This window comes from Simochromis diagramma, unplaced genomic scaffold (genome assembly GCF_900408965.1).
Source record: "Simochromis diagramma unplaced genomic scaffold, fSimDia1.1 OVJJ01000320.1, whole genome shotgun sequence".
NCBI classification, from domain to species: Eukaryota; Metazoa; Chordata; class Actinopteri; order Cichliformes; family Cichlidae; genus Simochromis; species Simochromis diagramma.
Window position 1 is genome coordinate 4,052,134 of NW_024386773.1, and position 17,723 is coordinate 4,069,856.

The window sequence follows — 17,723 nt, forward strand, 5'->3', positions numbered from 1 at the left end:
TCCACACTCACCGACACTGTTTGCCCCAACGTCCCTTCTCAAGCCACAAAACATGACGGCAGACATTGAGTTTTCCTTGTTAGTGTACCATCCAAAGAAAAGGCAGAAAGAGACAAACAGAAGCGATAAGAGGACAGAGAAAAGAAGAGACAGAGGGAGAGATGTGGACTGCCGCGCGCTCAGGGAACACAGAGGCGATGATAAGAGATGACTGGCGCTTACGTTACGACCACTCAAGCCCCAAGAGGGAGGGGGTGGGGGAGAGAGAGGTACACAATGTGAAGGGTGGAAGAGAGAGAGAGAGACAGAGAGAGAGTAGGATGAGCTTAGGGAAAAAAGTGAGCGAGTATTAAGGCGCAAAAAAAGGAGAGGGAGATTTTGAGAGTCTGTGTGGGAGAGTGAGCAACAAAGAGATAAAATAAGGTGAGAAGGAAAGAGAGTGAAAAACAATTCATTCTATTATGGAAATGCCAGGAGAGAGTACGAGTTCAGTGACTCTGACTATTCATCCATCTAGAGTTCTTTCTCTGAGTTAGCTTGGTTCCTATAATTGCCTAATTTTATAGACCATGTCATATTTTCGACACAGTTTAGGGCAGTAATACATTGTTTAGTAACACATTTAAGATTAGTTATGGTTATTCTGAGGCACTCAAAAAGACCTTTGTGAACCTGTAAAAAAGCTCTAAGTGATCAGGCAATAATTTAGGAGTGGGGTACTGGTGCAAGGATACAAGCTATTTGTTCTTTGATCACTGGTCTACAGCTTGTCTCAGTCATCCTTCAGGTCTTTGACAGGTTACATTCCGCCAGAGAAGAATCAGATACCCGGAGAGCCATTTAATATCCATGATGCCGGCACGACTTTATATTTGTAATTATTTTTGAAACACAACTACTAGAAAATGTAATTTTACTAATGAAGTGTTTCAGTGTTTGAAATTATATTGCCTCCCAAAAGGAAGGGAAGCTTCCCCAGCCTTTAAATAGCACCCCTATCAACTTACATATCTAAATGTTAATGCCTGGGGTGCTTCTCAGCAAATGAAGTTAGCTGGGTAATTCTTCCAACAGAAGAATTAAGAATTAAGTATCTTGGGGTCTTGCTCACAAGTGATGGGAAAAGGGAGCGGGAGATCGAGAGATGCAATAATGCGCACGCTGCACCTATGGTCACGAGCTGTGGGAAGTGACCCAAAGAACGAGACTGCGGATATGAGCGGCGGAAATGAGCTTCCTCCGAAGGGTGACTGGCCTCTCCCTTAAAGATAGGGTGAGAAGTTCAGGCATGTGGGAGGAGTAGAGTCACTGCTCCTCCACATCGAAAGGAGCCAGTTGAGGTGGTTCAGGCATTTGATAAAGATGCCTCCTGGGTGAGGTGATCTGGGCATATCCCACCAATAGGAGGCCCCGGGGCAGACCCAGGACATGCTGGAGAGATTGTATCTCTTGGCTGGCCTGGGAACTCCTCCGTGTTCCCCCGGATAAGCTGGAGTAGGTGGCTGGGGAGAGGGAGGTCTGGGTTTCTCTGCTTAGGCTGCTGCCCCCGCGACTGGGCCGCGTATCAAGATGGATGGATTCTTCTAAAAGCCTATCATGCATTCTTAACTTACTTTTTTTCTGAGTGAGTTTTACCACACATGCTCTTCCCGCAGAAGAAAGAAAATAATGTCAACTAATGTCAACTGATTTTAAAGGCATTAATAAAGCAAAATCCAATTATTTTGTTATTTTATCTACAATGTCATGTTTAGGAGAGACAGTTGTATCGTGGATATTTGTTTTTGTGGACATAGATATAAAAACATATGTGGATGTAACAAAGCCAGGTAAAGAGAAAGAACATAGGGATATGCTTCTAATGAAAAGAGCTGAGTATAACACAGCAAACAAAGTAACATGCTACTAGTCGCATTACATTTTTCTGTAACTCACAATTGTAGTGCTGTACTTTGTAATCTCATTACAGTTACCTATCAGACAACCAATGCTGTTAATTGTGTTACAAAGGTTCTTCAATTATCCACTGAGACGAAAAACAATCAATTAAGGGTGTGTTTTTTTCCCCTGAACTACAATCAGATGACTTCTGTTCCTCTCGAGGTAGAATGAAAGTAACAAAGTAATCTACAATGTTTAGGATTGGAGACATTAATAATACTTTCATTTTTATTGCATGAAAGGAGAGCTGGCAGATGGTAGACAGCATGAGGCCAAAAAGAACTATCCTCCACCCTACGACTCAACCTCTGCCAAACAGCCAAAGCTTGATTTTCAACAGGTACCAAAAGCAGTGATATGCAGTGAGACATGTAGCACTGAACCCTTCATTTCTAACTACAACATGCTAATATTTGAAGAATTTAAGAGACATCTTGTGTTTTTCCTCACCAAGAAAGAGCATTGACTCAGTGTGTGGGACTACGCCCTAAGCTTTATATTTTTAACTGGTAAATATGTGGTATTGCATATATCACCTCAAACAGGGATGACAACAAGCAGTGTGTAGTGTTAATATTCAAGAAAGTGTAGGACTAAAAGTCAGAGTTACATACAGGGAGGTAAATATTTTTGAGAGCAGTGAGTTTGTGTGGAGGTATAAAAGAAGTGAGCAGTGATTAGAGTGAAACAGCAAGAAAGGACTCCTTCCATACATCCCACTTCTCCTTCCTCTCCTTTACACTCATATTTTTGTGATACTTCCAAAAAGTCAAAACCCTCAACAAGATTAACTTGCTATATAACTCAAGTTATAAACTATGGAAAATCTAACTGAGAAAAACATGTCCAAAATTTGTCATTTAGGATTACGTGTTAGTTACTGCATTCACGTTAGGTTCAGTTTGTAGAAAGACAGGCACAAAACAATTAGAAAAAAATGTGCAGATATGTTAAATTTAAACATTTCCACAGGCTTTTTCTAAGCTTCTGAGTTAATGAAAAGCAAAACTTTATGAAATAGAAATATGAGTGCTTAGGCAAAGAAAAAGAAAATATAATCAAGCTAAATAATCGTGAATAAATAATAAATGAAATATAAAGGGTCCCATATCAATTTATTGTTACCTTGTATGTATGTTTTCCCCCCCCTGCATACTTACACTTTATTTTTTCTCTGTTATAGTCCCTTTTCTCAGATCATTTATCTCTCTCCTTTTTTTCTTCCAATCTTCTCATTTTCCTTCTCTTACTTTCTCCAGCTCTCCAGCTATGTGCCTGAGGGTTATTTTGTTTTCCTGCTGTCTACAGTCATCAAAGCAATGCAGAGAAACACACACACATACAGTAAATACAAGCATATTTGGCATGGTTTTACATACATGCATTCACAAATGCTCTGAATGCACAAAAAACATGGACGAATCTATTTGGTGGCTGGGTGAGGGGGGTAGACACTAATAACCATAGTTATTGCTCTCTCTCTCTCTCTCTCCCTCATGGCTAGTTAGTTGTGAACGTTGCACGCCCTGAACAGCGTGACCTAGATTCATCCAAAACAGCTCAACCACACATCTTTACATCAGCAGAGGTTCTGAGTCACATTGCTCAGTCTAGTCTAGCTACAAATCACTCAGCACTCGATGCCAGCAAGACACACAAATGTGCACATTTTGTTCCTAGAACAGTTAACCTGGTGGTATATATAACATGCTAACTTCACCATATATACTTTGAGCTTGCTGCTTTGACATCTCCATCAATGTTGGAACAATACAGAGCTGTTCCAGTTTGTTTCCAAGACCATAAACTGAAATTGCATGGCTTCTCCTGGTTCTAAGTTTTAGCAACGAATTTCCAAATCTGTCACACTAAGAAGCGCACAGGATCCTACAATGTGTAGAGCTTTCAGCATCTCAAGGCAGCTTTCATCTTGCGACTGTGGAGCTTCTTAACTTTTAACTACCTCAGAAAACATCGCCATCTATATATGGCAGATCAGTCTTTCCCTGAGTTTTTGCACTCTGTCGTCTCCAGAGACGAAGTGCTGCATAGAGCCCCAGTCAAACCTTGCCAACCCTGCTTTTGGTTACCACTGACACTGCAGTTCTTCTAAACTGCATTGTTCCTCCTCAATATAGAAAAATAAAATAAACAAAAAACACTGGGCTCGAATGCCTGCCTTGTTCTGCTCGTCATCCACTCCAGTGTTGCCCACCAGTGGTTTCAGCCCTTTTACGCATTCTTAAGTAATTGCATACACTTTCAAGTAACAATCTGATCTTTAGCTCTACATTTATAGAAACTTAATTTGTACTTCTGAAGCTTCATCCACGCACACTACATTTCTAGAAACATGGCTTGAGATTAACCCTCTAATCTTAACTGTAAGATTTTGAAGTCAACTACTCTGTAATACTGTGCTTGTCACAACACCCAAGACTGAATGTTAAGACTTGCTTTCCAATCCGTTTCATTTTGATGAGCCATTACGTCGTGTGTTTTTTATGTAAAAATGTTTGTGCCGAAAGTCAGAAGTAGAAACTTTGGTGTATTCTGTAACAGATAAGCAAGTCCCATCTTTTTTTCTGTTTGTTTGAAGAAACTCATAAAACCATACCATGAAGTATGGTTGCACACAAGCTGTCAGACAAGGTTGAAGTCACAGGGATAACATGATTGTGTTCTTTTTTTCAGAGTAGCTGTTTAGTTGAGCAAGTGCTGTGAGGCTCTAAAAGTTTTGAAACTGGTATGAGTCACTGTTTTCAAGATTACTTTTGGCACTTTTACAATTATTAGAGAACTCAGAGACTGGATTGACATAAAATAAAAGTCCTGGAGTATAACTGAACTCAGAGCCTCGTACAAACACACACACACGTAAATTAACACACACTGCTCTGCTGACAGGGCACCATAAAAGTGTATCAGCTGTCACAAAAAAGAAAAGTCATTGAGAGTGTTGTTGCGACAGAAAACCACAATACTGTGTGCCAAGAGACATTAACTTGTGTAGTTACTTGTGCCATATTTATGCTAAATTTACATGTTTGTTTACCCCAGAATGAAGTCAATCTACATGAGAAAAGCAAACAGGTAAGTAAACTGCTGTCAACCAACAAGCAGTCATATTAATGTAATTTCATATATATATATATATATATATATATATATATATATATATATATATATATATATATATATATATATATATATATATATATATATATATATATATATAAAAATCATAAATGAGTCACGCAGGAGTTTTGATGCAAACAACGTAATACACCAGGAGTGCATGATGTTTGCTTGTAGCTGTCTTGTAGTCAGTCAGCTTTTATTGGCCTAACCGGTTTAAGCATTCTTTAACTGCCATGCTATCATTGTTGAGAGCAAAAATCACATTGCATTTTTTAAAATGTGAAGTTTGATAAAGATTTACCTTTTTAAACTCCTTCAAAAATGTCTCCATTTGTAAACAGGTTATAGTAAATTCTTAGCCAAGACAGCTACTGGTTCTTCAGGAACGCCAATGACTAACAGATAGATTCCAGACTAATGCAACTAAATCACACTAAACTAAGTTGCCTCGTACTGTGCTTAAACAAAACTGTGTGTACTCCCCTGCTGACCTGAACCCATGCTGCATTCAATGAACGCATCAGTTTGTCTCAGCACCTAAAGTCATTCTGTCTTGCTCTCTTTCTCTTTCATGGACATGTGTTTTTTTAAAAGCACTCGTAATCAGTATGAATTTCATGATTGTTTGTATTTTACCGCCTAATTGGAGAAGTGATGACACACAGTCCTTTCACGTATTTGTTAATTACTTAACAAAGCCATTTTTACAGATCTACCTGCCACTGAGGAAGCATTGAAGATCTGTATTGGGACACACACAGCGATCACACTACGTGATCTGTGTCCGAGTCCAGCTGTATTGCAGCATGCAGCAATCATACTAGTTGAACAAATTGCACTCTTGGGGCGAACACGCTTGGGCATCATAGCCTGAGGGTGTGACATTAAGCTGTGATGGCTAGGCAGACACTTAAAAACCATGAGATAACATCATACACACCACAAATCATGTTTTCCTGCCCATATATGACACAAGCAGGCTAAGTTACTAAATAGCTACACCCTAGAGGAAGGTTTCCAAAAGGTCTGACCTAAATCTAAGCAAATATGGACAAAAGTAAAACACATTAAACAAAATAAATACATTAAAAAAATGTGCATCAATTTGTGATGTATAGCACAATCTGTTAGTTAGTTTCCCATGCATGAATGAATCCCACCAGGGCATCCCTGTAAGGGCTTTCCTCAAAATTTCCTCCAAAAATTAAAAAAACATGAAGGGAAGATGAACATACACACTATAGTAAAGAGAGAGAGAGGTGGAGATGGAAGGAGGAAAAATTGTCAAGAATATGACTCATGTAATCTTGCTCCTCCAGACACACACAATCCAGATACTCTTGAGAGCACATTTTATGTTGCACATGGTCATCCTCAGCTTGCGTTGCACTCGCTCTCCTCTCCTGGTCTGCTTTTCCCTCCTCTCTCTCACTCTCAATCTGTGGGTTTCAAGTGCAAATGAATCCACACAGGATTATGCATAAGTACTTTGAAGTGTCAAATGATGGCCTCCTGTGGCTCAGTGCAGGAAACATGCAAACTGACAGACACACGTAACATGCAATCTCACACCCATGTGTGTGCCTGTACATGCATGTACTTTTGTACATGGAATGGTCACTTCATATCCACTCATTCACATATACAGTAATAGTATTTGGTTAAGAAAACACATTTATATCTGGATCTAAAGGAAGACAGAGCATGGAAACATAAACATATATACAATTGTCAGCTATCTCACCTGCATTCTTGGACAGGAGTACCACATGCTAGTTAATAATTTGAGTTTACGGAAATGGTAGACTCAAATAACTAAGGTTAACTACTTTTGCCAGCATGCCCGTTTGCTTGTGTAATAGAGATGGTCAAGTGTGAAAAGTTCCTGGTTGAAAGCCTGTTTATTCTATTAAGGTATTTGTTGTCCTAGCAGCTTGTTGCTTGTTGCTATGAAGAACAAATATATGTTGCCACAAAAACAAGGGCAGGTAATTGAACATACACCCACCTCAACTTCTAATTTGACCAAAAGTTAGACTACACATTAAAGTAATTCCATTTATGCTGGAGAGCATGTTGCTTAATGTTACGTTGGTTTTTTTTTTTGTTGTTTTGTTGTTTTGTTTATTTCATAACACAATTTAAAGGTCAGCAATTTGATTTGTTCTGCTGAAATGTACTTTGGGAATCTTAATTTCGATATCTAAGGTTTTTTACCATGGTTCTTGGTAAAGGAATAGTTTTTAGTGGTGTAGTGCAAGCTCAAAGAATAACCTTCAGGATGCATTGTAAGTTTTGTTATTTTCTCTTTTTAATGTAGTTTCAAGATAATGTTGTTTTTGTGTTTGCTATGAGCATCAAATGTATCTGTCTGCTTAACATTTGCTCTCATTTGAAGCCCTGTTCCTCCATTTCACTCTCTTTAATTCCAGTTTTCTTTCTCTCTGAGTCTATATCTCCCCCTGCTGTGCATCTCAATTCTATCACTCTAATAGCTCCCTACGCTGCAGGACACAAATGAGGACAGATGGAGACTAAAAATCTGTCTAAGAGCAACACTAGAGATGGAAAATGAGGAAAATAGGAACACAGAAGATTAATACAGGAGTAGAGAAAGCTCTCTTTCAATCCAACTTTGTCCAGCTATTGGTAGGATTTCTTGAGCCCAGGGACCTATACATCAATGATGGTTCCTCTTCTTGCTCTTCTTCTTTCTCAGGTGTCTGCTGGTATTCATTCATTAAGCACGTGATCAGTTATGCTTATCTTCCTGATGGACTCATGGATCTATGTTGTTTCTTCTGGATAGTGGTTCTGACAGTCACTAGTACTCAGCCTCCCTCCTTCCGCTTAGTGTACAATCTCATGGTGCCTAGATCTTGTCTTTTCCATTCTGCTGGTGGTTGCAACTTTTCTAGTGGGTCTTCATGGTTTTCCATTGCCTGTAGGATTCCCACGTAGCTGTCATCGAAGTCTGCAACGTTGCCTTCTAGTAGTCCAATACCGTCAATCCTGACTACCTTCCCTCTCTTCGTTACCATCCGACTATACTTTACTAGTTCAAATGACATTCTAACGTCACTGCTGTAGATCCTAGTGGTGTGAATCAGTGAATCAATGTCTCATTCACTCCTGGCATACAGCTTGATGTCATCCATGTATAGTAGTTGGCTGATGATTGCTCCATTTCATAGTCAGTATCCATAGCCAGTCTTGTTAATGATCTGACTGAGGGGATTCAGGTCTATGTAGAACAGCAGTGGGGACAGAGCATCTTCTTGGTAAATCCCCCAATTGATGAGGACTTTTGCAACTGGCTTAAAGGTGGTTCACCACATTCCCATTGACTTCCTGGTCAAGGCTCTTAGGGTCCTGTTGATCTTGTACAATTCTAGGCATTCCATGATCCATGTGTGTTGCATTGAGTTGTAGGCTTTCTTGTAGTCAGTCTAGGTGGTGTACAGGTTGGTCAGTCTGGTCTTACAGTCTCAAGCAACTATTCTATCTACCAGTAGTTGATGTCCAGTGTTTCTGCCCATTCCTTTCTGTGTCCCCACTTATGTATTGAACAATGTACCTGTTCATCTTAGCTGCTATGATTCCTGACAGGCAGGTTATTGGTCAGTAGTTTGACGGGACCAGTCCCTTCTGGGGATCCTTGGTGATCTGGACTGTCCGGCCGTCAGTTAGCCATTTTGGGTGTGTCTCATCCATTAGCAACTGGTTCACCAGCTGGAAACCTGCAGTCAGCTGAGACTGAAGAAGTCACTTAGATGAGTGACAAAACGTTTCTCCCACTGAAAATGCTACATCCAGATAAACAGAATCAACCTTTTGGGATTTACTTACCTGGATGAGTGAGCATGCATCACGAAATTTATCGAGAAATTAGTTTGATTAGATTTTAAAAATTCTCTACACAAATTCTTTGCTTCCATGTATAATGCACGTCTCACCTGGATTTGCGACTAAAAACAGACCTGCAACACAAACGTATTTCCAAGCGGCCTATGAATAAAAATTTCAAAAAAAAAAAATAAGCCCATGTAGCTACCAGTTTTAAACAAAAGTATTGATAACACAATGGCAACAGTGATGATGATGCTGGCAGAGTTAAACAGATGGGAAGAAAAGCTAACTTTTTAGCTCCTCCATCCACTGCTGTTTCTTTTACACAGCAAAAAAATCAGCAGTAAGCCTCCAGAAGTTGTATTAAAATATGCAGATAACGTGTTAACCTAGGCTGTTACCAAGTTTAAATTATACTGCTTACTGAAGGCTGACAGCAGCCGTCCAATTTTGCATGGAAGCAATACCTGCAGCAAACAGGGTTGAGTCTAAAGGGGGGGCATCGGGTGTATTAGACCATATTAACTTCAAGGCTTTCATAATATTTTTCAGATTAAAAGTGAGATGAAATAAACTATTTTATGAATTAAGGTACATTCATATTTAAAAATATAAAAATTAAAGCTTTTCTCACAAGCCAGTAAAAATGTACATGGACCATTAAACTAACCTGAGGGTTGTTAAGTTGGACGCTGCATTATTATTAATATTAATTAATGACTGCACCATCATAACATCTGTTTTTAGCAACACAATACTGGAAGAGCATAAGGTAGAAGGATGCAACCCATAACGGCAATGCTCAGTGGCTAGTCTGAGGGCAGACCACAGCGACCTCCCCGAACAGGGTCCAGTAACCATCACAGTGGCAGATATTCAAGAAAGGGTCTCCAGTATGAAGAGTTGGACAGCACCAGGCCCTGACATGGTTCATGCTGAAGAAGCTGACTGCACTCCACGAGTGCCTGGCAGCACAAATGAACCAGCTGCTAGTTGACGAGAGACACCCGGAATGGCTAACCGAAGGCCGGACAGTCCTGATCCTCAAGGACCCCGAGAAGGGACCGGTCCCCTCCAATACCAATGAGCAGTTCATTTTGAAAGACCTGTATTTTTTTTTCCTCTGGTGAATATTTATCATTGCTCATTAACAAGACAAAAGTATTTTCTTTAATCCGATTACTCAATTAATCAATGTAATTGATAGATTGCTCAATGACTAAAATAATCAATAGCTGCAGCTCTAATATATTTCTAAATATATATGCTATCACCTAATTGGACTATTTGAATGAAGAATGGGAAACCCTTAAAACTGCATCTGCATTCACCACACATATGCATTGTTGTCCTCCAGCAGTGAGAGAGAGGTGGGAAAACAAGTCATATCATAGTCTGAACTATAAACGAGCTGAAGGGGACAATAGTGATTCAGTACAGTGAGTTCACTTTAGCAGTCCATTAATAAAGATATTTTTCCTTCAGGTACTGAATAGCGCACTAAGTGGTAATCACTTTAAATTAGGCAACTGGATTTTCAACAAATTTCATTACACTCACAGGCTCAAATTAATCAAAAGAATCAGCTATTACAGCTTGTGACATAAGTGACAGTAAGTGACAGTAAATCAAGAAAATAGTGAAAATTGAGATAGAGATAAAAATGAGACAGAGAGATAGAAGAGAGGAGGAGAGTGCAAATCAGCAGATTTCTGGCATCGCAGCCTAGGAGTCAGGCGAGTCTGAAATGCAAATTAACCCCAAATCTGTTTTCTGCTCTTCCTCTATGGAATCACAGCTTTCTAGCGTGCCAGCTTCCCTACCTGTCAGTCCTCTCATAATTCACTCTTCATTCCTCCCTCTGCTCATCCTTTTTTATTGTGCCCCTTTTCCTCTCTCTCCTTTTGCAGTGCTCATGTTTCCAATTTAGGTTAAACCCAGAAGTAGAAATGTTTTTTCTAGGTGGATATTTTATGCAGAGAGCAATAATAACTTGAAGAAAGTTGTGTTTTAAATTAATCAGAAGTTTCTTTAAGTCTATTTTTCCACTAATGCTAGATGGCATATTTATTATCTCAGTATTATATTTGTATAGTATTCATATATTACTATTCTAAACTGCTCAAAATAACTCGAGGAACACTTAGATAACACATGCAATCTTAATGAATGAAACATTCATGATGAAAATCTTAACTCCATTACACAATTTGTTCAGTGTAAAATCTCGTGAATATAGCAAAGGTCAGTGGAAACCAAGATCATTAGCAGTCAACCACATTCTTTTCTACTGCCCAGATACTCAACTCCCAAGATCTTTCAGCATTTGTGTTTTATGCCTTCCAATCATTGTGGAAAAATGACAGGAATGCATCATTGGAAAACATATATAATGACTATGGAAAAAAATAGAAATGTTGCTTGTTGACTTGCATGGAAGAAATAGTCACATTAGTCATATAATAGTCATCTAGTCCTGTATTACGTAAAGGACTCTACAAGGGCGAGCCCAAATAGCAGATGAAAGCTTTTTTTATTTGTTTAAACAACCAAAACATGTTCCCATTCAACTTCTATGAAAATCACTGTCTTATTGCATAAAAATGACAGATGAAAAAAAACCATAATATGTAATCTAATATATATATATAAAGGCAACACTAATTACATAAAATGTATATATTGATATGAGCTTACTCTACAAATCTACCTATGAAGTTTTTTTTTTTCATCCTCCAAGGTCTCCAAGGTAAACTTGGTGTTAACCGTTGATGTTAGCATGAGCGACATCTCTAAATATGTTCAAAACATCAACTGTCTTACTCATGAACAGTAATAAAAATGCCCCTGTCATTCATTCTCTCTTTTTCTACGTTCTTTAGAAATATTTCTGCCCATGGTCTCTTGCAACCACGCCTTGAAATAATGAGGCCATAGTATCAAAAGTGTGAAACCTCTGTCTTTGTTTCTCTTTGTCTCCCTCTTGCTGTCTCTTCCTCGTTTTTGCTTTGTTTGTAGGCTGTACATTTTTTTTTATTATTCTGTGGTGTTTTTGTTGTCACTGGCAGCCAACTCAGGGAGCTGAGAAAGGCCAAACAACGGTTTTGAAAAGGTTTCTGAAAGTGCTTCTTGAAAACGTCAGCCCAGGCCCTTATCTGCCTTATACCACCAAACAACACTGGCACTTGTCAGTGCTTCATTCTTTACCCTAACATGCAACACAACCTGCCATTGGTACCTTTCATTTCTGTCTTATTTGGTTTTCCTTCCCTCTTTCTTGCTCTTTTATCTTGCTCGTGTTCTCCAGACTACCCCCCACCCCTCCCTTGGGTATTTAGACCCTTTTTTGGCATCACCCATTCTCTTCTATTTTACCCTCTATTCTATTGTCTTGGACCCTTATTTCTGTTTTTCTATTCTTTATTTATCACCTTTATTTCCTTTTTTATTTCTCCTATCTCTCTTTTCTGGCCTCAGTTTTATTACCTTAATGTTTGCCATGTATCATGCTTTACTTTTTTTTTTCTTAGCACTTGTGTCCTGGTATCTTGTATCAGGCAAAACTACTGATATTAAAAATAGAATAGAATAGAATAGAATAACCCTGTATTGTCATTGTACACGTACAACAAAATTGTGGAATTATGTATACATCAGAAATAGATACAGCTTTGTTTGTTTGTCCCTGAAGTGCAACCTGAAACTACTTCTCATCAAGTCTGCCAAGATTTGGGAACTGACAGTCCTTACACAGCTTGTTCCTGACAGATGGGTGGCATTTTGAAGTGGGGAAGCCATAGGATCCCTTAGTCAACTCTACTAATCATCAATAAAACATATTTTGGTGCGGGGAAAAAGAGTGAGAGTTCAGTAACCGTTAGACGTGTATTGTGTGCGTGGCTAAAATGAAAACAGGCTAATCTAACAGTTTATTTCAGTCCTAATTGTAACCAGTGTGAAATTAAGATGTCCACAGTCAGTGTCTTTCGCACATATTCTAACTTATGCTGGGGTTTAAAAGATTGACTTTAGTAATCAGACCATGTTTCTTTGGGTTTCAATTAATAAACCTTTTAATATTTTGCTCACAAAACTACCATTTAGTTAATTTCACCTGATTACTTCCTTTCTGTAAATATCCACCACCTTTAATGGAATACAAAAGAGAAAAATAAAGAGATCACAGGTTTTGACCTGCAGTGGTCAATGTGAGCAGTTTAGTTTTTAATATAAAATCTTAAGGAGTTTAGAAAAAAACAGATAGATATCCATCTTCACGGCGCTGATCAGGCATGTACCTGAGATTGCATTAAACCACATTCAGTGTATATATTTGACCTGAAATTTTTATTCAAATAAATAAAAATCAAATCATATGACAAAAAAAATGCATGGATGTGGATGGATGTCACTGACTATTTATCTTAGATTCAATCTTCCAGTTACACCTGGATGGGATCTCCAGCTCCCACGACCAGCATGGTGCCACTGTGAGTGCGCTGAACAGCAGGTGAGTGCTCAGTGGAGGGATGTGTCATTTCAGCTGCTTTTCAACAGACTTTCAACAGTTTCTGAGTATGACATTACTGAGCATATTCAATTTTTAGAATAACAAGACAATTTTAACAATTTCTCTGTCTGTCCTAATGACATGTGATGTGGTATGATGTAACCCTAAGCCTGTATGACACCGTCGTCAAGTCTGCATATGTGAAAGACTTTCAGCTCGTTTTGGAAAAACAAGTAAAAAAGTAATATGAAAATCAGAGGTTATCTGCTGCTTGGATAGTATACATTGGACACATGTTCCTAAATTTTATTTATAACAAAAGCCTATTAAAAGTTTCACTTGTTTATCAGTTTTTCTTAATGCCTTTTAGTTTATAAGCATTTGCTGCAGAGATAAGTTTGAGTGTCAGAGAAGCCTAATTGTGACAAGAATGTGCTCTTTTTGCAGTCTCACAAATACATCTTTTATATATGTTTTCTGTGCTTGCTATAGTGGAATATCATTTTGCACTAAACATCACTCATTGCTCCCTTTCACTCTCTACTCTCTACTTATCACCTTGTTCTGCATCTCTCCACGGTCTCTGTACCATTCTCTTAATCTTTTCTCATTGCACCAACGCCCTTCTTCCTCGACATCATAACCTTTTTTTCCACCCATCTCCTTGTCTCCCACATCTATGTCTGTCCCTTTCTAACTTTGCTCTTTGGATGCTTTACTTACATGATGAATTATCACTTGTCACTTTCCCGTCTCATTTCCATTTCATTCCCTTCTGTGTCTCCCACGTTCTTCTACAATCATTCCTTAATCTCACTCTCTTTTCTCACCTTATACCCTTTTTCCTCTGTCCTAGACTCAACAGAAAATTGATATCTTGTTCTAATACCCACATAAATCTACCAACCACAGGTTGTAGCCACACAACTCGTTTTGTAGGATGCCATACTGTCTGGATTATATTTGTGGCAACATTTTTCTACTGTAAGAAGTGACTCATTTCAGTGAGACAGCGGAGGTGGGGTTTACATCCTGAGCCCTATGTGTGACTAATGACCTATTTAGTTCGAAGGACTCGTTCTTGCTGTCTTTTATTGTGTCTTCCTTGTACCTTTCTGGGGTGTTTTATGTCTCATTTCTCTTTTTATTGTTACACAGTCTCTTTTTGTGGCGTCTTCGATTGTTTCCATTGCTGCACTTGCCTTTTTCTCACCGTCTCCATTTTTTGCTGCACGTTTTCTCATCTTTCCTCTTCGCTCCTTCTCTGTTTCACTTACTGCCAGCTTCTTTCTCCATTTCCATCTTTTCTGCTTTCTCACCAAATTCATCTTTTCCCGACTCAACTCTGCCTCTGTTGCTTCACTCCCATTTCTCCTTCTCTCTTCTTCTCCTCATCTCTCGCTCTCTCATGCTTTTCTCTCCCTGCTGGAGGTATAAATAGGACTCCTAATAAAGTGCTAATTAATCTCCGGTGACAAAATCAAAGAAAGCACATCTGCATTGCTGAGAGGCGCAACGGAGGGAGAGAGGGGGAAAGGAAAGGGGATAGACAGGAAGGAGGGGCGAGGCAGGAGAAAGGAGAGAAAACATGCTAATGAGAAATTAGATGTGGAAAGAATTAGAATACAAGGTGAGAGATCGAGAAACAGATTTAGGCTTTCAAGGTTTGGAACATCTTTTGGGAAGTTATAATTTAATCATGTAAATATAATATACAGCCTTGAGAATTTGAACTTCTGTATTCTTTGAAAAAGGAAAAACCAGCATCTGTGTTTCTATGTGTTTCTCAAATCAGGTTGGTATACTCAACTTTATCCATAATCATTTTTGTTGACTGTTTAAGTGGTAATCAAACTAAATCCCAAACTTTACCCTAAATAAATTTTTTTTGACTGCGGTAAGTCTACATGGTAAATATCAACACGTAGGAGTCAGCAGGATGAAATATATAGAAGCATAACTGCTGACAAAGTAAATGATGATAGCATTAGCAGTCAGAGACAGAATGAGGTAATATGTTAGAGCACAAGGGGTGCAATTATTTTAAAAGAGATGCAAATGGTGAGAAGATACTTCCCAGACCAGTCACTGAACAATATGATGGAAGTGACAGAGAACATTCAGAGCCGTCACAAGGATTTTTAAAAGGATGCAAAACGTGCAGCATAATTTGGAGACACATGACTCATCTATCAACTTTCATCAACTTTCATTTATATTCAGCAAGCTAGCAACTCAGTACGGTCATCAATCAGACAATTCTTGTAACTGTAATTAAAGTTCACATCCTAACTATGTCTAATCATCATATTTCTATTGTCATTTCATTGACTTAATGCATTCTTGGACTTGGCACAACATATTGTATTACTCATATTATAACATAGCAATGAAAAAATGTTTATCACTGAGGGATGAAAAACTTCATATCGTATACACCTCATGTACAAACAAAAAAACCCTTCAATGACGTATATATATATATATATATATTACATATTGACATATTAAAGGAAAGAAGTGTCAGCCACCACAAACCACCAGGACATCTTCAACAGTGTTCTTGAAAAGATTTGGTCATTTGGTCTATAACTGCTTGAAATAGATTAAAAATCTCCAAAAGCTGATCGTTTGAGTTGAGATCAGGTGATGCTAAATCATCCTGGAAGAGGCTACTCCTCTCAGTATATCTCAATATATTTCACTATATGATGAAGTTTAACTTTGTATTATCTGTAGTTACCTTTCTTTTTAATGAAACAGACTGTCACAGCAAAATGACATTAAAATAATAAAAACTGTTTTTTCCTGTGAAAAAACAAATAAAACCAATAAAACTTTTAACTAAAACAGTTCACATGACCAGATTTTACATGACCGGGCTTTTGCACAGGCCTGATAAATGTGGAGGCTTAAGTCAGGCTGGGCAAATATAAGAAAAAGACTATATAAAACCTCATTTAAATTTCCAGATCATAAATCAAAAAGATTGAAACAGATGATCCACTGTGATGACACTAAAGGGACAAAAAGGCAAAAACAAGAAATGGCCTAATATACTCGTTTTATTTCTGTTCTTTCTACATATTATATAAAAAAAGTATAATTCCTGTAATTGTTTTGACTAAGGATATAAAAAATGATTATTCTTTATTTGCAAAACAGACTACTTGAGAATAGTAGGGAATTATTGGAGAATATGGCACTTTTATAGATTCAAAAAATGAAGTGGACATATTCTTGAACATTTTTTCTTTCATTATTTAAAAATTTAAGAGTTCTTTAAACACTGTTTCCCATTTCTCTCATATATAAAGAGCAGACGGTCTTTATAAGTGTGATATATTTCCCTTTGGAACTTGCAGATATCCTGTTCAAACTTGGAGAAATGTCAGGCACGCTAGAAGTTCCCAGCCAACAGGCAACTTATCAGCAAAATAACCATGAGCTATCTGAAGAAATGATAATCAATTTTCAAAGCTACAGTTGTCCTTAGTTAGTTAGTCCCCGAAGATCATTGTGTAATGGGTGTGATGTGACTTCACAGGCAAACCTGAAGGTACTGATATCTTTGATATCTTTTTTATTCTGTCTATTTGGTCTCTTATCTTATTGGACGATGTTGTGTACGTTATGTTCACATATGTGTGCTTGTGTGTGAATGTGTACAGTTTTGTATATGTATGTGCATATTTGCATGTACATTATATGCTATATACTCTTACATGTCTTACAATTCTTTTTTAAAATGTTTTCTTTCTATTTTAATTCTTTTATTATATGATCCCTCTGTTCAGCACTTTGGCCGTCACTTGATGTCTTTTAAATGTGCTACATAAATAAAGATGACTTGACTTGACTTGACTACTGGAATTACGAGTCAGCAGTGAGACATTCTGGAGGAAAGAAAAAAAAAGAAATAACAGACAACCTGTAGCCCCTGCAGCACTACAACGCTGAGCTACATTGTGGACAAACACCAGATTTTGCATCAACAACTAGAGGGTCTTGGTTTTTTGAGAGTGAACAAAGGAACAGTTTTAACTTGGAGCAATATAGAAAGTGCAAGAGAAATAGATTCCTTGTTTTGGCAGAGATACATCTTGCTAACCCACGACAACACAGAGAAGACGATAATCTGATTTTTTTTTAATCCTGCCAGACAGGACAGCTCTGAATGTTCTGTTGTGACAAACACATCTATAATAATAATAATAATCTGATTTTAATTCAGATCTCTGAGCTACAAACAGGGAAAAAAATATAAACGTTAATGGTTTTA

General features: G+C 38.0%; 1 protein-coding gene across 9 annotated transcripts in view; it reads right to left on the reverse strand.

Moving 5' to 3' along the window:
* Positions 1-17,723, reverse strand: part of LOC120716527 (glutamate receptor-interacting protein 2-like) — a 259,433-nt gene that overhangs the window by 66,166 nt on the left and 175,544 nt on the right. For 2 of the 9 annotated variants that reach the window (XM_040004085.1, XM_040004061.1), the window contains exon 1: positions 12-5,082. The exons of the other annotated variants lie outside the window; for them this stretch is intronic. In XM_040004085.1, the coding sequence (XP_039860019.1) occupies positions 12-66 (55 nt within the window). In that variant the 5' untranslated portion in view covers positions 67-5,082. Of the gene's footprint in view, positions 1-11; positions 5,083-17,723 lie in introns of those variants that run through there. 9 annotated transcript variants of the gene reach the window in all.